General features: G+C 49.7%; 2 protein-coding genes across 5 annotated transcripts; both read left to right on the top strand.

Moving 5' to 3' along the window:
* Positions 1–17: 17 nt before the first annotated feature.
* On the top strand, positions 18–998 carry FAM229A (family with sequence similarity 229 member A). Its single transcript, XM_072027508.1, has 3 exons — positions 18–138; positions 577–714; positions 809–998. Exons 2-3 carry the CDS (start codon positions 596–598, stop codon positions 909–911), a joined length of 222 nt encoding a protein of 73 aa, XP_071883609.1. The 5' UTR covers positions 18–138; positions 577–595; the 3' UTR covers positions 912–998.
* Positions 999–1,880: 882 nt separating this feature from the next.
* KPNA6 (karyopherin subunit alpha 6) lies at positions 1,881–19,052 on the top strand. 4 transcript variants are annotated; one of them, XM_072027497.1, is made up of 15 exons: positions 1,921–2,040; positions 5,800–5,956; positions 9,599–9,825; positions 10,472–10,567; positions 10,854–10,953; positions 11,256–11,350; positions 12,292–12,423; positions 12,650–12,738; positions 13,750–13,849; positions 14,861–15,024; positions 15,408–15,486; positions 15,866–15,991; positions 16,589–16,716; positions 17,228–17,406; positions 18,390–19,052. In XM_072027497.1, exons 3-15 carry the CDS (start codon positions 9,604–9,606, stop codon positions 18,572–18,574), a joined length of 1,695 nt encoding a protein of 564 aa, XP_071883598.1. In that variant the 5' UTR covers positions 1,921–2,040; positions 5,800–5,956; positions 9,599–9,603; the 3' UTR covers positions 18,575–19,052. The 4 variants fall into 4 exon arrangements, with proteins under 4 accessions (XP_038023305.1, XP_038023307.1, XP_071883598.1 ...); XM_038167377.2 differs by lacking the exon at positions 5,800–5,956 and having other exon boundaries at positions 1,881–2,040; XM_038167379.2 differs by lacking the exon at positions 5,800–5,956 and having other exon boundaries at positions 1,882–2,040; positions 9,599–9,732.
* The last annotated feature ends 169 nt before the right edge of the window (positions 19,053–19,221 follow it).

Consider the following 19,221-nt stretch of genomic DNA (forward strand, 5'->3'; position numbering starts at 1 on the left):
CCTCTTAAACCCTGCTGTGCTATTATGATGCAGCTGATGCTGTGTGAATCAGAGGTGACGGATGTGCATCAAAGTGGGTGACCACTCGGCCGGGCAGGGGGGATAGGGCTGTGCTGGAACGCCCGCTCAGTGGGCACCGTGAGTAGGGGGGCTCACGGGGTGAGGAATGCAGGGGATGCGGGGCTGGCCACACGTCCTCCCCCTCCTTTTGCCCCTCTGTGTCCCTTCCCCTTTTTCCCCAGAGCAGGCTGGGGGGTGGCAGAAGGGGGTTCAGAGCTGGCGTGCTGGGAACGTTTCGCTCCTCAGTGTCATCCTGCACCTTCAGCACGGGGACACTGAGGGCAGGCAGTGGCCGTGCCCTGTGCCAGCTCCTCCTGCTGCTGCCTCGCAGCCGTGTGTCCGAGCTGGGCACATCCAGCCAGCCCGGGCAGCTGGAACCAGAGCAGGCAGCGCCTCCTGCCCTTCGGCAGGGCAAGACCCAGCCCCGGCGATCCCCTGGGAGCCTCCCATGTGGGGATGGGGATCTCAGGAGCCAGGCCCTGTGCTGCCAGCTCACGGCTCCTTCTCCCTCATCAGCCACGTCCAGGGCCCAGACATGAGCTCCCAGGAAACACCACAGGCCCGGAGGTTCCCCATCGAGGCAGGTGACTGTCCCAGCCTGGCCGCGGCTCCAGAAGCTCAGGAGCCAGTGGGTGCCGAGCAGCCTGCGGGAAGGTAAGGGGGTGCTGAGCCCCGCCAGAGGGACTCCTGTGGGGTGCAGGGTCCGACCTTGCCATGCTGCTGCCCCCACCCTTCTCTCTCCCCACAGGCAGCTGCGGCGATGCCCTGGGAGCCACTGCCTGACCCTGCCCTACGTCCCCATTGACGTCTTCCTTGCCATGGGAGGGAACTGCCGGCCACGCGCCACCTGATGCCCCCACGCCGCTCAGCCCCTGCCGCAGGAGGCCGTGGAGCTGCGAAGGACACAGATCCTTAAAACACTTTATAATGAAAAGACATCTTAGAGCGCTGCTGTGCGTGCTGCCCTGCTCCGAGCTGCACGTGGAGCAGGATCGTGCCCGTGTCCCCTCAATGCCTCCCATGGGGGGCCCGGAGCCGCCTGCCCCCAGCTTGGCAGTCTGAGGATGCTGTGGGGACATGGTGGGACTTGGGGTGCGGGAGGACGGGGCTGGGGTGTGAGAGGACAGGGTTGAGGGGTGGGAGCTGAGGGGACGGGACCTGGAGGGACGTGAGGGGATGGGACTGAGGGGATGTGAGGGGATGGAGTGTGAGGGGGCAGAATGTGAGGGGATGTGAGGGGCTGGAGGGACATGAGGGGACAGAACATGAAGGGACAGAGCTGAGGGGATGGGACGTGAGGGGCTGGGGCTGAGGGGACAGAGCTGAGGGGATGGGACGTGAGGGGCTGGGGCTGAGGGGACAGAGCTGAGGGGATGGGGCTGAGGTGATGTAAGGGGATGGATTATGAGGGGACATGAGGGGACAGGCGTGAAGGGACAGAACATGAGAGGACCTGAGGGGACAGGATGTGAGGGGCTGGAGGGACATGAGGGGACAGAACATGAGGAGACAGGGCTTGAGGGGATGGAGCTGAGGGGCTGTGAGCCGACCTGAGGGGACCTGAAGGGACAGTGCTGAGGGGATGCGAGGGCACAGACATGAGGGGACCTGAGGGGACGGGATGCGAGGGGATGTGACGGGCTGGGGCTGAGGGGACAGCCATGAGGGGACGGGTTGTGAGGGGACCTGAGGGGATGGGGCTGAGGGGCCGTGAGGGGACAGGACGTGAGGCGCCATAACTGAGGTGACGGGGCTGAAGGGCCGTGAAGCCCAGACCGTGAGGTGCCATAACCGACCGAGGGGCGGCCGTTAGAGGCGGGCCGAGTCCGCCCCCACCCGTCCCGCCCCGGGGCGGGCCCGCGCGGCTCGGGGCCGTTTGGCTCCTCTCGGCCGCCGTTGGCCGCTCGCCGCCCGCCCCCCGCCGCCCTCCCGCCATATTGTGGCCGCCGCCGGGAGCCGCCGCCTCAGGAGCCGCGATGGGTGAGGGCGGGACGGGGGGGGGACCGGGGACAGCACCGGGCGGGGGGCTGCGGCTCGGCCCCGTGCCCCTCAGCGGGCCGGGGGCTGCGGGCAGGGCTTGGGCAGCGCGGCCCCGGCGGGGCCTTTCCCGGGCGGGGGGAGCCGGTGCCTCACCTCACGCCAACCCCCCCCGGGTTTCCCAATTCTGCTCTAAACCGGCCCAAAACCCCAGCCACAAGCGGCCTCTCCTGTCAGCGAGGGTCTCGGCAGCGCCGTGAGCCCCCCGGGGCCGGCCTCGCGCCCTGTCAGAGGCGCAGCGCTGTCGTTAGGGACGGGTAATTAACCGTAATTAACCGCCGAGCGCTGCCCCTCGGCGGGTCCGGCAGTGCCGGGGGGTTTCTGTCATCCTGGCCGTGAGCTGGGGCTCCCTGATCGGGGCCGTGGCGCTTCCCTGAGGGGTAAGGGGGCTTTGGGGGGCTGAGGGGAGCGGGGAGCGAGGCCAGCAGCAGGAGCATTCCCCCCCGGCTTCGTCTCTGAGGTAAAAATGAAGGTTTTATAGTTTTTAACTGCAGCAGCTTTTAACCAGGCTTGCCCTTAAAAATGCCCCTTGTGGAGGGACGCGGCCTGCCCGAGGGGTCAGCAGCTCCTCAGCCGCCTCCTGTGAGGCCGTGGCTGCCCCGGCTGCAGCAGCTCCCGTCCAGAGCAGCTTCTGGAACACAACGCAGCCTGGTGAGAAACCTCGGCCGGCAGCTTCGAGCAGGAAAACGTCCTCGGGCCTGTTGGAGCACGTCTGGAAGCTGCGAGCGCTTTCTGTGGCTGAGGGTGTTCGGAGGAGCTTTCCCGTCCTTCCCCCCTCTGCCTCGGCGGTTTCTCGTTGGAGCTTGAAGCAGCCGCGTTCCCGACAGCGGCCATTCGGTGCTTCCCGCTTAAACCTTTTAAAAGTAACTTTTAAAATAAGCAGAGACTGCTTTTTCAGTGCTTTGGGTTAATAGGTCTAAATTGTGGCAGTATGCTGCCGTGCTTTGTGTGGTGTGGGTCGGGGGTGCTGTGGTTTGTAGGGAGCTGTGGAGCGTTGGTCTCACCTCCTAGAAGTGCCCAAAATCCTAGAAATGCCCCTCGGTCCTTTCCTCGTTGGCTGTGCAGGTTACAAATGTCCGGGGGTCTTTGCTGTGCTGCTCAGCCCATGCAGCAGTAACGTCAGGCTCTCAACAGATCTCTCGTGGCTGATGAATTGAACCAGTTACTTGGCTGTTTTTGCTTTGTTTGCTTGAGTTTGGGAGAGCAAACATGAACTTTGTAAAGGGGAGCCTGATCATCAAAGTGGTGGGTGTAATAGGGGAAGTCCTAATTCCTCCAGCCTTTCACTTTTCAGCTATTGTACTTCTGAAGCCCAGATAAACATGCTTATCAAAGCACAATGCTGCTTGTTTCTGTAGAAAAGCACGTGCTGGGAGGGATGAGCTTTTTGGAATTCTGTAGCTCTCTGCAACTTTATTTCAGGCTGCGCTAGGGCTCCCGAATCTCTTGCGGGTCAAGTTTGAGCTGATCCTTGGTTCAGGAACTGTTACGGAGGGCTCCCTGACCTCAGGTGAGAGGGAGTTACGCTTCTCAGATCATCAATACACTTTTAAGGAAGTCTGAAGGTCTTGGGGCATGTAAATCAAGTTGAAGGGGATTTATAGGCGCCAAACCCCAGGCTTTCGGGGTGAAAAGGTCAGGAGGAAGTAGAGCTGAAGTTTGTGTTCAGAGAAACAGACTCAAGGACAGCGAGTTCTCCTGACGTCGGGCACGGGCAGCCAGCGGGAGGCCTCCTCTCGGGCTGACCACGGCGAAAGACAAGTGTGCTGCAGGGCTCTTAATTCCTCCGAAGAGCATTTTTGTGCTCCCCTCCCCCTCAGCAGGCAGCAGCGAGGCTGTTGCACATTCCTGCAGTGATATCACGGCCCTGGCTCTCGCAGCGAAAACCGACGGGAACGAGCCAACGGCGACTGCTGCACCAGACAGCCAAATAACTGCGGGGATAAGTGCTCTGCGAGCACACCGTGTACTCCGCGACAAGCACCCGGCCCCGGGTGGCAGCAGCTTGGTGTTTGAGACCTCTCTGCAAGACTACTGCCTCTGCTCGCTTGGAGCAGGCACTCGGAGAACCTGCAGGAGGACTTGAAAGCAGAATGAAATGAGCAAGCGAGTGACAGAGCGCAGCACTTGGCCTCTCCTCCAGGGTTAGCAGCGGCTGGGTCACTGCAGGGCTGTGGAGGAAAAGCCTCGAGTTGCTGCTTGCTTGGCAGGACTCCTCCTGTAGTTGTTTGGTTTCCTTTTCCCTCCGTCACCTTCTGAGCAATGAAGTGATTTTATTCCTAATTCACTTTTCACTACAAAACCATCAAAATGAGAGGCTCAGCGTAGGAACCTGTCCTGGGCTCCTGTCTGCCAGCGGCTCGGAGCTGCCTCTGCATGCAGTGCACGTTAATCAACTGTTTGTGTACATTCAGCATAACCAACTTCACTTAGTTTGTGTTCAGGAAGCACTGATTATTTAGGCTTCGCTTTCTCCATTCCCGACTAAACCATTAAGTTGTCCTGGACACGCTCCTCTAAAGCTAGATCTGTGTCTGTAGCTGCTGTCACGAAGAACCTTTATGCCATGTCGTAAAGCAACATCCCTTTAAGAATTGACTGAAGATGTGCCTGTAGTGGTGAGTAACTGATTATGTGTCTGAGGTCCAGAACTTTTGTTTCTGTTACTTCTCAAACTTTAGGAACTTTCACAAATAAGACAGAAGAAACAAAATTCACACAAGCACTGCTAATCATCAAGTAAATTTAGAGGGGGTTTACAAACTTACTTCAAGCAAACCTCGGTTGCTACCCCTGCAAGACATCAGCTGTGGTCTTCAGAGCCACACTGTGCTTACAGAGAAATGGTGGTTAATGCTTGGCTGCGTGGAGACAGGGCTCAGGTTTTGAGACACTTCAGAAATCCGTAATGCTGTTTTGTTTGGTGCAGTTGTGCTGATCTTTGGGGGTCAGGGCCTGCAGGGAGGCAGGTGGCAGGAGGTTCCTCAGGTGAGCTTATGGACTGGAGAGACCTGAGGGATGTAAGCAGCAAGGTTGTCAGATGCATCTTTTTAGTTAATTGATTGTGTTTTGCTCTTATTTGTGGAGCTTAGGGATTTTTCTTTCCTTGTAACTGACCAAGTTCATGCTGTTCATTGCCGTTGTGTAACTCTGCTGCTGTACTGAACTCCACACACGGGGCTGTCAGCCCTCCTTGCTGGCCAGGTGTCTTAGGTACGTGTCCTGTGGCCAGCACCAGGACTGTAGTAGACACCTTACAAAGATTGCCTTCGTGGAAGGGAATTCTGGCTCAAAAGCGCCTGGTGAGATCTGTGAGTGTAACTGTTCTGTTCTGTCCCTCCAGGCTGACTCAGCAGCACAAGTCCTGATTTAGACGTGCGAGCCCCTGCAGTGACTCAGCTCGGAGGCTTTCAGCAGCAGCCGAACTGTTGGAAGCAGTTGTGTTCTGTAAGGCAGAGCAGTGGGGAGAGCGTCAGCTGGAAGGAAGTGAGGCTGGGTGGTGATTCAGTGGTCTTGAGAAGCCGTTACAGTCCTGGCGTGGTGGCAGTGACCCCGGAGTCGCCTTTCTGGCCGAGTGCTGTGGCTTTGTTGGCTTCTCTGTGGGTGGTTACGGGACCCGAGGGCTCTGGTGAGCCTTCAGAGTCCACCTTTCACCCTGCTTTTTCATTTACCTGGTGAAAACTTTCTCATCGTTCAATATAGGCTAAGGAGGAGTGTGGTGTTCTGTTCGTTCTTTGGCTTACATGACCACAGGAGGATTTCTCCTCACTGAAGCCGACCATTGCCAGCGAAACCAACAGCAGGAGCCAAACTTCTGCGGCCTCCCCAAGGGGTTTCCTTTACACAGGGAACTGAGCAGGTATTGTTCCATTAACCTTCACCCCCAGGTTTGTTCCTGTAGCTCCTGCAAGAGAATTCTCAGCTCACGGACCACCTGAAAGCATTCCCAGAGTGAATTAACTCAATAATTCGGAGCAGGGTCCCTGGGGCAGCTGCAGGCTGCTCGGGGGAGCTGCTGCCGGGCTGAGTGCTGCGGTGCAGGAGGAGGCTTCCGTGGGGCACTGCAGGGAAGCCCAGAGCCCAGGACTTGTGCCTGGAACAACATCAGAACGATTCTGTAATTCCAGGGCGTGAGCTGATGCTATCTTGATACAAGGCAGGGCCTAGCTGCTTGTCAGAGGAGAAAGCTGTCCTAGCAAAGGCGCTGTCCTAGCGTTCTGTGGGGGTTTGGGTGGCTGCTGGAACTTCAGCAGCTGAAAGAAACGTGCCCTGGGTAGGTTTCCAGTGCTGCTTAGCCAAGAGCTTTTCTATAAAAGCAGAAACTTCTCAGAGCAACAACTGATGTTCAGTTGCAAAGTGCAAATGTGTGGCTTGATCATTGCCTGTGCATCACTCGCAGATGATTGTGGATGAGTGCTTTCTCTGATCAGAGAATCAGACTGCCCCTCCAGCCTGGCTTAGTGTGGGTAGGATTTCAGTTAATAGTTAACGCTGCCGAAGCCTGGCTTGCAGATATACTGGATGAGCCAGATGTTTTGTGCAGAGAATTTGGATGTGCTTGGCCTCCCGCTGTCACTTCTGTTCCACGTGTTTGCTGCAGCCTGGTGCTGACAGCATCAGCTGAGCTCACCATGGAGTTAGAATCTTGCCCCGGTGATGTTGCTGCCATAGAGATGGGAGGTAACGTCACAAATTGGCATTCCAAGGCCAAGGTATTGGGACAGGATGGACTGGAAACAGTCAACGGAAAGGACCTGAGGAGGTGTGTGCGCAAAATGAAGTAGGAAACCAGTGATGGTTGCATGGAGGTGTGTGGGGGTCCCTGCAGTGTCACGGTGGTGCTCAGAGCTCCTGAAATCGGTAGCCTCACGCTGCAGGGCACAGCACACGCTGAGTGTGAGACCTTGGTGCCTGGCCAGGTTCCTTCTCTGCGCTGCCACCCAGCTCCAGGCTGCCAGGGTGTGCCTGGGAGCGGGGTTGTGCAAGTCCCCGGGCAGCTCGACTGTCATGTGCCACTCAGCTGTTTGTGTGACCAACTGGCTGGTAATCCCGGGCATACAGCTAAGCCACTTAACCACTTTTTTTGTCCTCCCTTCCTTAAAAACTACCTTTTACTTGGGGACTTTGCCTTCCAAAGGGAGGTAGCCAATTTGTCTGCTAGGGATTCTGGTGTAATCTTTCTGAATTAAGCTTTTACTCCTTTTTGTGCCCGTATCAGCCATTAGAGCTGGGGCAGTCCCAGGGATGCTTCACCAGCTGAACCAATGGCAGTGGTGACATTTAATTCCTGAATTAAAATCTGGGTGTAGATGACGCCTTGCTCCTGGAAGATCAGCTATAAACAACCCCCTGTACATTTTGTCTTCTGTCTCCTGAAGTAGCTGCTACTCGGTCAAAAATAACAAAGATTCTCCCCTCCACCCTGGCGTACAGCCCTGCTGGGAAGGGGGATGGCCAAGGGGGAGCAGGGGCCTGGCTTCTGAGAGCTTCAGGCTGCTTCCTTGCCGTGTCAGTGGTCCTTGAGGACACGGTAGGTGTGTCAGACGCTTTTACAAACATGCCAGTTATTCCTCTGAACCTCTGCCTCGTGAGAGGTGAGCTCAGGCAAAAAAGGAGCCCTGCTCTGACTTGTTTCAGCTCTCCACTCTCTTTGGAGGCTCTGTGTGTTTTCCTTGGTGGTGCTCACGTACGATGCAGTCCCTTTTTCACAGAACTACTGTGTCCTAAACAGCTTACTGAAAGGCTTTCTAGTACAACACTGGAATACTGCTGCTTACTGATGAAGAGCTGGTGGCTTCTTTTCAGCCTCAGAGGTGCCAATAAGCTTGCAGCCCGCTGTGCCTACACCTCCTCAAGCCTTGGGATGTTTCTGGGGTCAGCTGAGCTTCGGGACTGCTTGCCAGGGGCATGTGTGGTTGTTGCAGTGCAAGTGACCAGAGGAACTTGATTTTTTTTTTTGGTGGTGTTTTTGCTTTATCTGTTGCTGTTCACGAGAATGTCCTTGCTGATTTGGCCAGGGAAGGGAATGCCCCCTCAGAAAGCAGATACCATGAAAAGGAGCTTGACTCTCCTAATGTTTAGTGTCTGTAGGTATTGTCTTGAAATCCTATAACTGCAAGTAATTTGTTTCCTCATGTTAACGTGAATTCTTCTGGTTGTTTCCTCTTTCCACAGCAGCGAGCTGTTGGACAGCTGTAGGCTATACCTGTCTTTGGCTCGGCTGTGGGCCCTGCTAGCAGGAGGGCAGCAAGGTCTGAAACTTCTCCAGCTGATCTTGGAGGGCTTCCAGGGTGGCTGGAGGCAGCTGATAAGTCAGACGTGGACTTTCTGTAAGCAGCGTGCCTGAGGAGCGCTTAAGGGTTGAAGGAGGAGGTCTGAGGAGGTAGCTGCCAACTTTCACAGGGTCCTACTTCCAGCTGCTCGGGGCAGGTGGACAAAACACAGATACTGGTGTCCTGCAGACTGCCAGGGAATTGTCTCCTGGTCTCAGGGCTAACAGGCAGTTTGCTCCTCTGCATTATCACCGCTTCCTTCCTGTCCTGGGAAGGGCACAGAAGAGAATCCAAGGGATCTGTCTCATAAATGGGAGGAAGGGAGCGTTTGGGAAAATGGAAAAAGGAGTGGATGTGGTGGAAGCAGCGGGTTGTAGCTGGGTGCAGCTGAGGAATTGCTGTCCTCCTGTGCTCAGGTTGCTGCTTGGCCCTGGTGGTTTTACTGTGCCAAACAGTGGAGTGTCACTTCCCTGACTAGGAGGCAAATAGACGAGTAATCAGGTTTGAAGTACTGCATTAGTCAGATATGAAGCAGCAAAATAAGTAGGTCAGGTGTACTGAACCCTTGCAGTAAGCTGGCAGGGCAAACGTGGCCTGTGATATGTGCAGCTTGTCTCTTGGCAGTGTTTTTAGTGGAGTTGTAAAATCAAGGCTGCAGTTTACTGTGAGCTCTGTTGGGTTTTTGCCATGCAGATGTGGTTTGGTGCTTCCACGGGCTGCTCCGAAATGCTGAAGTTGGTGCAGTCACCCACTGGCAATCGGAACGGCCTTCAGCAGATGTCTGTGGGAAAGGGATGTCGAGGTGTGGGTTATTCCTTGATGGTACAAGGGAAATAAGATCTAACACCAAGCTAGAACTTAGTTACACACCTCCTGAGGACGGTGAAGCTCTCTGAGGAGGAGCTTTTCATATGGGTGACGTGCTTCAATGTTGTGGCGTTGGATCCAGGTTCCTTTCAGAGTAGCAAATCTGCTCTGCTCTGCTTCCTACAAACTTAATAACAGTCTTGCCTCAACAACACATCACCTGAACTAGTGTCAGGGTCATATTCTGGCCTGAAGCTTTTACTTCAGTGTGTAAGAGGCCAGCTCTTGCTTTTTACGTTAAAAGTCCATTTAATCTGGCTGTTCTTTGCTTTTTTTATGTGCACTGACGTTCTCGTTGAAAATGACACGCTGGTAAAGGAACAGAGAGTGACCAGAAATCTGAGGCCTTTTCCTTTTCACAGAAACCATGGCGAGTCCTGGCAAGGATAACTATCGAATGAAGAGTTACAAGAACAAAGCCCTAAATCCTGAGGAAATGCGTCGGAGAAGAGAAGAGGAAGGAATTCAACTGCGCAAACAGAAACGAGAGCAACAGGTAACTCTCATCTTGACTAGCTTGTGTACAGCCTTAACACAACCAAGATTGTGCTGCTGCCAAACGGGAATCTTCAAGGATCTGTGCATTAAGGTTTGTTGGCAGTCCTCTTACTTCTCCTGTTCTGAGACTTTCCTTTGCTTTTCCTTTGTACCTAGCACAGAGTGTCGCTCACACCAAGGGCTCTCCAAGCACTTTGTCTTTATGGTACTGAAGGTTTTTGTTCACAGATCCTTGTTTTTAACTTTTTAATTAATTAGTGAGTGGAGCTGCTTCATCAAGAAGCAGAGAGAGTAAGTGAAAGTATGGGCTGCATGCATTTCTTCACTCTGAGCTGTGTTTTGTTTTTTGTTTTTTTTTTTGCTGGGAGGTCTGAGAAAGTGAAAGGTGATTCTCGGGCGATCTGTGTGGCTCAGACTAAATGATTGCATCGTCTACAAGCTGCCTTCTCCCTGTTTTCCCTAACTTGTTAGGCCGAATTCTGCACTTGCCTATACCAGTGCTTCAGTGACTTGGGCATTTGCATATCTGAGAGCAAGCCTTAGCATGTTTTATTATCAGGGCTTGTATGCCAAGCTAGTGTTCAGTGTGCAGAGCTGTTATTAATGACTACTTTTCTATTCAGGTTATGCTTCATCTATAGCTGGCGGTATCTTGTTTGAGGAACAAGAATGTCTACTTGTGAATACTGTTAATCATTGCTTTCTAATAATGATTCCCGTGTTTTGTTCCCTGTCAGCTCTTTAAAAGAAGAAACGTGGAACTGATCAATGAAGATGCCTCCATGTTTGACAGCCTCCTCGTGGATTCCTATGTTAGTTCCACAACATGTGGGGTAAGGTGCCTCTTCTTGCTGTGATCATGCCTTCAGATAGATTTAATGCTGTGGACTGCATGAAACTGATAAACTGCAACCTGTTTGTTTTTCCCTGGTTTGGGGAATGTTGCTAGTACTACTACAACAAACCGGAGAAGTCTGCCAGGAAGCAGATAGTGTGCTGTAATCTCAGACAGCGCATCTTTGGATTAACAGCTAGCACAGAATTGTGGTAGGCTGCCTTGATTGCGATACCTTAAATAAGCTTCATGTGACATGGAACTGTTGTTCTGTCTCCTTTCAGGAGGGAGTGATCACAAGAGAGATGGTAGAGATGCTTTTTTCAGATGACCCTGACCTACAGCTAGCAACCACACAGAAATTCAGGAAGCTACTTTCCAAAGGTAAAAGTCCCTCATCCCCGCCCTAGGGTCCAACATAGGCTTTATTTCAGGAATATTTGCGCACTTGAAGTGTTGTACAAATCCCCAGCTTTGAGTTTGGGGAAGGCTATAATCTAGAAACTTGATAACCTAGTAAATTTACTACCTATTTACAACTGAATACGTTTTACTGAAAGTGATTCTGAGGAGTTGTCCTGCCAAGTTCAGTACAGCTTGAAACCATTCAGGACAACAATAGTTCATGCTTGTTGTTCCCTTGTATTAGACCTATACACTATTTTGACACTGCATTACTATTTCAGAGCCAAATCCTCCAATAGATGAAGTGATAAACACTCAAGGAGTGGTGGACAGATTTGTTGAATTCCTGAAAAGAAGTGAAAATTGCACGCTACAGGTAAAGCAGCCTGTTAGGAATTCTTCACGGCTTGTAGCTGTTAAATCTTTGCAGCTGAGCAGCATGAACCCGCTGGTGCTATTAGAGAAAAGTGGTTTTGAACCCGAAAGATGCAGGGTGTATGATATATGGGAGAAGATAAAGATAGTTTTAATGCTTGGAAAGGAGCAACAGAAAAGTTATAGATTGCTCTAAATTCAGTTCTTGGAAGAACGCTGGCAAAAATAATGAAAAACTGTATTTCGATTGCAGCAGAGGGGATTTGTCATTCCTATGTCTGATGTTGCTGCTGGAAGCTAGAGGAGCCACAGAGTAAATGTGTAGGGAGCAATTGTGTAAGGAAAAACCTCCATTATTGCAGGCTTTCAAGAACAGGCTAAGTGGCTGTTAGAAGTGACATAGGTAGTACTGACCCTGCCGTGGGGCAGAGGGATGGACTAGATGGCTTTTTGAGATTCCTTCCAGCTTGGTAATAACTATAGTTATCTTGCAGGAGTTAAAGATACTTCCATACATGGAGTTGGATCTCAGAGCTGATGGCTGCCTTCATAATTTTCTATCTTCCCTCTGGCCCAGGGCCACATATCATGAGGCATCTTTGTAGTGTTAGCCAGATGAGAGGGTGGGCTAGAAGTGCTTGCACTGAATAGATAAAGCTTCCTGCTCAGTGTATTTCTGGGCTATGCATCTTCACTTTCATACAGGAAAGTGATTGTGTAGGTAAATGTCTTCACTCGTTCAACTGAGCCTATGAGGAGGCAGGTGTGGGTTTTTCTTACTGTACAAGAAAAATCTTTTTCTTAGGGTGTTGAGGTGTTTTGTTGGGGGATGCTTTCTCAAGTGTTTTAAGAGAAGATGAAAGAATTGTAGCTGAAATTTAATAGCAAATACCTCGCTACGTCAGGGTTATTTTAGTCACACTTCTTTTCTACTCGTTTCAGTTTGAAGCAGCGTGGGCACTGACGAATATTGCATCGGGAACTTCCCAACAAACAAAAATAGTAATTGAGGCCGGGGCAGTTCCTATCTTTATAGAGCTGTTAAACTCTGACTTTGAGGATGTTCAAGAACAGGTAAGGTTCACTTCTTTCTTTGGGGTTAGGGAGAGAACCACAGTGGGTCGCACACAATTAAAATGCAATGTTTAAAATAAGTGACTAGTCTGAGAGCTGGCTGCAGACCACAAACTGAAGTGTCTGTTACCTGGAGTTACAGGAAAATGCTTTCTTAGCACACTACCCTTTTCTTCCTCTGTTTGGAAACTGCGTGAATGCTAAAACTGTTGCTGTTTCCTTTCAGGCTGTCTGGGCATTGGGGAACATTGCTGGAGACAGCTCTGTGTGTAGAGATTATGTCCTTAACTGCGCTATTCTTCCTCCCTTGTTAATGTGAGTAGCCATGAATACTTGCCAATACACTTTGTGAAGTCCCACTGCACTGCAGCAGAGCAATATTTGAGCTGGATGAACAGATTCCCTAGCAAAGTGTGTTGATGGGAATCAAACCATTGGTACCAGATGATAAACTGGCAGCTCAGACAAGTATCTGATAACTAGTGGGACTTGGTAGATAACATGCCTTCTCACAAACCTTTACACTGCTCTGAACCTGCAGCGGGTGCTGTTGCAGTGTGCTTGCCTCTCTGAAGCCATAGGCCTTGCTGTTTCACTGTGTCCCTCCAAATGCCTGTTCTTGTGCTTATGCTGTGGATTTCAGGTGCTTGTCTGAGTGGGCTTCTGTAGGACTGAGGAAAGGGAAGCAGGTCTCTGCACACCACCTTGCCTCTGAGCTCTCAGGTGTGGTGCATCCCACCACAGTCAGAAGATCTGGCTATCAGGAGTGTGCTCTCCAGCACCACTCCCTGCTTTGGAAGTGATTGTTTGCTGTATCCTGTCCTTGGCAAACTGATGCTTTGTCACAAATGACCTGGTTTGCTATACCGGTCCTCCTGTCAGTCCCCTCTCTCAATAACTGACCGAAGCCTTCCTCAGCCCCCAGGACTTACTGTCTTCACTGCAGAGTAGAGGCAGCAGTTTGTCAGCTGGTCACTGAGAGGCCATCTCACCTCTGGTGCGAGTGTCTGGGCTGAATTTGGTCTTGGAACTGCATTTGACTAACTTACACTGCTTTCTGCAACTTGTCCAGCACGGAGCTTGCCTGTTCCATGTCACTGTAGTGTTAGGAAAGTAGCTGCTTGTTCTAGAAGTAGTTGTTTCACTCCTCTTCTTGCTCAGTGAGAGGCTTGAGTGACAAAGGGCATGGCTTGAGCTACAGCAAGTGGAGTAGTGGTTTGACTTCCTTACAGTCATACAAGTGTTTTATTTTTTTTTGATTCCCTTGCTGGTTTCCAGCAACTTACGTTCTGCACCAAGGGTAATGCATGGTAATTGTCTCTCTAGGCTCCTTACGAAGTCCACCAGGTTGACAATGACACGAAATGCTGTCTGGGCCTTGTCGAACTTGTGCAGAGGGAAGAGTCCGCCGCCTGAATTCGATAAGGTGAGAGTAAATGCCTCGTTGGCAGATGTGATGGGGAGACACCCAGCCAAGATGTTTGTCTAAATTATTTTTGGCCGTTGGACTTCTGTAAGATGTTCTGGGAGGGAACGGGGTGAGGTTCTTCCTGCTGAGGTGGATCTTAGTGTTCAGCAGATATTTGAGTGCCTCTTTAGTATTCTGCCAACCTCGCTGCATGGCTCTGTTGGCAGCCCATCAGCTTAAGCCCCTTGAGTAAGGGGTAAATGCAGACTTCTGTGTAAGTAGCATGTACTCTAGGCTACCCTGAACTCTTTTTTTTTGTGAATGCTGGAAGCCTGCAACTTTGAGTTTTACACTGAAAACTCAGTTCTGAGGCATCCAGATTTTACAAAACAGGAGCTCTGCAGCTATGTTTCAGCTGTGGTAGCTTTCTTCTTGCCTTTCCCTGGTATGCCAGTGGCACTAACAGAAGGTTCTGCTGGTCGTTCAGATCTGTCTCGTTCTTTTTTGTTTGGTAAATCTGAAATGGTTTTAGATCTGTGAGTTTTTGTTTTGTGTTTTTAAAATGAAAGCTTCCTTATCAAAGCTGGGAAGCCTGCAGTGAGAGGTGCAATCTAAATTAAGTGTAAATATAAAAACAAATACTTGAAGCACTTGGAAGTATAACTGTTGGTGTTCTGAATACTGAGCTTTTTAGGGTTAGTGAGAACAAGAATTGGAGCAGTGCTCTTGCATAAGAAATGGAAGGAGCTTCCAAACTGCAGCGTGCATGGTAGCACTCGTCTCAGGAGCCTACACTTGTTCCGAGAGGAAGGGATGTAATTTCAGTTTAGTAGCAAAGCTGTTGAGGTAACTTTAAGCCGTGATTACGAGGTACGTAAACCAGCAAGGAAGCTGCTGACTTTGGGGAAGGAAGCTGTGGACGTTCAATATTGTTATCTTGTCAGTCAGCGTGGCCGTGTGGTGTTGGTATGCAAATGTGGTGGTCCTTGACAGGCTGTGACTAATGCGGGGTGGTGGCTGTTGTTGTAGGTATCTCCCTGCCTGCCAGTGTTGTCCCGACTATTATTCAACAGTGACTCTGACTTGCTGGCAGATGCATGCTGGGCTCTTTCCTATTTATCAGATGGCCCCAATGAGAAAATTCAAGCAGTTATTGACTCGGGGGTGTGTCGGCGGCTGGTGGAGCTGTTAATGTAAGTATCTTGTCTCACTGCTCCAGCCCAGTGGGACTGGGCAGCAGTTCACTCCCAGATCATCAGAGCTCTCCCCACCTTGTGGGGGCAGGATCCAGGCACTGCCTTAACCAGCTCTGCTGGGGCAGTTACAAAAGGGGGTCTGAAGCAGGGTGGGAGCTGTAGGTAATCGGCCTCCTCTTTCTGAGAGAGGCAGAGCATTTTCTAGTGCTGGAGTGCTGGTTAATGCTGTGCACTAAGAACTTATTAAACACAGGTTTGGACTGAGACTGTATGCTAGGGAATGGAATACTAAGTAATGCAGATGGGAGACTGGAGAGAAGATTTCCTAAATATCCGGGTGCAGTGATCTATTTGTTGTCCTTGCACCGTCTTCCCTGCAGGCACAATGACTACAAAGTGGCCTCCCCAGCTTTGCGAGCGGTTGGCAACATCGTGACAGGAGACGACATCCAGACCCAGGTGAGGGGGATAGGAATGTTTTACAGATGCAGCTGGAGAGGAGTACAACTCTTCATAGTATTTGTCTGCAGCAAATTTTCCTAGGATCAAGGTGTACCACTTGCTTTTCTCTTGTGGTTTTTTGTTTTTTTTTTTTTTTTTTTTTTTTTGCTACTCTGGAAAGTGTATTTTTGGTGCAATTTCAAAAACTCTGTTTTGGGGATATATGGGAGGTGGAGTGGAATACCTTTCTTTACTACATAATGTAGAAGTGCCACTGCTCCCCCCTTCCCTAAAAGGTCAGGGAGTGCCCATACAGCATATTCCCTGTGTGAAAATGGAAATCATTTAACTTTCTGCCTGATACTGGTGATCCAACTACTGCTTTCTTTCTCTAAAGGTGATTCTGAACTGTTCAGCCTTGCCGTGTCTTCTTCACTTATTAAGTAGTCCCAAGGAGTCAATCAGGAAAGAAGCCTGCTGGACTATATCTAACATCACAGCAGGAAACAGAGCACAAATACAGGTACAGCATCGAGTCACTTAGCCCATCTGTAAAAATCCTAGATTCCAAGCTCAGCATGAAGAACTTGCATTTTTTCATATCTGATACTTGGAGGCTGTTTTTTCCATGTCCTTTATTTGGAAGTTATTCGCAGACTTCTGCACGTAGCCATCTGCCACACAAAAGCTTAAAAAAAAAAAAAAGCTAATTGTACCTACAAAGACTGGGCTGAAATGAGTCCCACAGATTGGATCATTGGAATAATGAAAGAGACAGCCCCAGTTTCTCTATATGCAATTAGAAATACTCCTTTGAAAATTTGTAGGTTGTTGAATTTTAATTATCCTTTCAATGACCTATGTACAAAGGCAGATAAATGATGAAAGCATTCCTACAGTATTGATGTAATAATAAAGATCACTGTGCTGGATACAGAATTGAGTATCTTGCATTACTAGGATCTGGCTGAAGAATGAAATGAAGGAATCACTGAAGGGAATAGCTTGAAAAGATCTTTCTGAATTGGAAAATGGAAGTAGAGATTTTGTTCAGGTTTCTTAATAGCCTTTCTAGAAACCATGTTGTCAATTCAAACACTTCTTACTATTCTCTCCCCAGGCAGTCATAGATGCAAACATTTTCCCGGTACTGATAGAAATCTTGCAGAAAGCAGAATTCCGTACGAGGAAAGAGGCAGCATGGGCAATTACAAATGCAACGTCAGGAGGAACTCCTGAACAGATCAGGTACTCCCTGGGGCTCCTCTTAAGGGAGATCTGTCTGAATGTATGGTAGCTTTGTCTTTATGGGAACTGCAAGAATAAGTAACAAGGGACTAATTTGGAGAACCTCAGGGAGAGAGTACCTGAGACACAGGCCAAGCTATACAGGTCACATGCTGTGAAACTGTAGTTTCATTCTGAATTGAGGATAAGCCAGTCCAAACTACTCCCTCCCGTCCTGTTTATATAGCTTAGACTAGGGTAAATGTCCAAACTTGGTGACCGATTAAAATCCAGTGTGGATCTAATTTGAGTAGTACCTGCATTTCAAGAAAATTATTATATTAAAAAAAAAAAAGGGAGGGGTTGTATACAAATGCAGATAAGTAGCTAAAAATTAGCCTTGCAAAATAGAAATCTTACATAATAAAGCAATATATTTTAGTTTGACTCACTTCTCCTGTTCTTTATAATGGAGCAAAGGGGATGCTAGCTATCCTGAAAGGTGAATGCGTGTTCTTGGTGCTCTCTTTAGATACCTGGTAAACTTGGGTTGCATCAAGCCTCTTTGTGACCTGCTGACTGTCATGGACTCCAAGATTGTTCAGGTGGCGCTGAACGGCCTGGAGAACATACTGAGGCTTGGGGAGCAAGAAGCCAACCAGAGCGGGACAGGCATCAACCCTTACTGTAGCTTGATTGAAGAGGCATACGGTAGGTTGTGGTTGGTGGTCTTTGAAAACAATAGATTTTAGTGAAAGGTCTGATGCTAGGTGGGTTTTGATTGCTTTTCTGACTAGTGAAGGGATTTGGTATATTCTAAATCAGTCAGTATTTGCTCCAATAATAGATCACGCTGTCTTTTTTGAGAGTCTTACGATACAGCGTAAGACAAAGCACTTGGAAGCAAAAGCTGTCATACTTATCTGGGTTTCTTAGAGCTGGATGCCAACCGGATAATTGTAGCTCGTGCTGTTGGGAATATTAATCAAAGTAAGCTGAGCTAAGTAAGAAGTCTGTGACTCTTTTTGCTGCAGTTGTATGATGGAAATCCAGAGAGACTTAGCTTTTCCCTGGAGAGGCCTAATTTGGTGTTTCTTGTCCTGTTCATAATGCTTTGAGGAACAGTTCCTATTTTGGTCTGAAATGTCCTGTATACTGCCAGCGTCTTTTTTGCCCTCTCACTGACTGTTACATCGTGTGTCCCAGTAAGAATAATTCTTGAAATTCTTGAATATGTAATGCTTGGATGCTTCCTGTTCAGCAGTGGATTTAATTAGGACAGCTAAAGCTGTTGCTGCCCTTCTGCTGGAGATTACTGGGACAGGCCCTACCTCCTTCCCCCTGCAACTGCCAAACTTTTCACAGACTGTGATATTAATTTCACTGATGATTGGTTTTGTGCTCGCAGCTCTCTGCTGGAGAGCTGGTAAAGCTCTCTGCTTCAGCTGTATCAGCTAAACCTACAATTGGAAAGGCATTAATGCTTTCCGATACAGATTAAATCCACAAGCAACTCTGGAGAAACAGGTAGTTTTAGCTGTTAGTTAGCTTTAGCTGTTAGTGCTGCTCACAAAATGCCAATCCAACACAGACAAGGGTCTTGCAGTGAATAGGGGGAAGGGTGGAGGATGGATTTGGGACACTGAACAACAGGATCTCCTTGTTTCATTGCATTTCACTTTTTCTTCTCTAAGGCTTGGATAAGATAGAGTTCCTGCAGAGCCATGAGAACCAAGAGATCTACCAGAAGGCCTTTGACTTGATTGAGCACTATTTTGGAGTAGAGGATGACTCCACCCTAGCTCCCCAGGTAGATGAGAACCAGCAGCAATTCATCTTCCAGCAAGCTGAAGCCCCCATGGAAGGTTTCCAGCTATAATGTGCCCAGGGGGGAAAAAAAACAAAAACACCACCACAAACTTGCCAGAAAGCAACTGGGAGCAGCTGATTGTCCCATTCCTCCTTGCAAATGGAAGGCTGAACACCCACTCCACCTGTTAGGAAACAATTCTTCCTTCAAACAACTAGAAACAGTGCTTTGTCCTCATGGAAAGGAGGGGATATCTTGCACATTTTTTCTTTTTGCTGCTGCATATGTGTCTTTAATGCAGGCATCTGGGTGGAGGAAGAACACTGAGGTAACAGATTGCACCTCTCGGGGTTTTTTCTTTGTGGTGATCTCTCCCAAATGTCACTTCTTACCTCGGGTACTTAATTGAGATTTCAGCGTTGGGTTGGGTAAGAACACAAATAGAAAGTAAGCATTCTGACAACAATAATTCTGGAAACCTGGGTTGATCTATTTAATTTTTTGCACATATTACTCTTATTAAAGACTCTAATTTGCCAAGAGCAAAGTTTGGCCCTGGCCTTTCTGCGACCCTCCTTGACTGGACAGAGCTGAGTTCCCCTGAGACGTGCTGTAAATGGACGAAGAAGCGGGATGACCTTCTCCCCCTCCTGGGAAGAGTTTTCTGGGGGAAGGAGTCTTCCCTCAGCCTAGATTTTTGTGTTCCTGAAGAACCG

This window comes from Anas platyrhynchos, chromosome 24, assembly GCF_047663525.1.
Source record: "Anas platyrhynchos isolate ZD024472 breed Pekin duck chromosome 24, IASCAAS_PekinDuck_T2T, whole genome shotgun sequence".
In the NCBI taxonomy this organism is placed as follows: domain Eukaryota; kingdom Metazoa; phylum Chordata; class Aves; order Anseriformes; family Anatidae; genus Anas; species Anas platyrhynchos.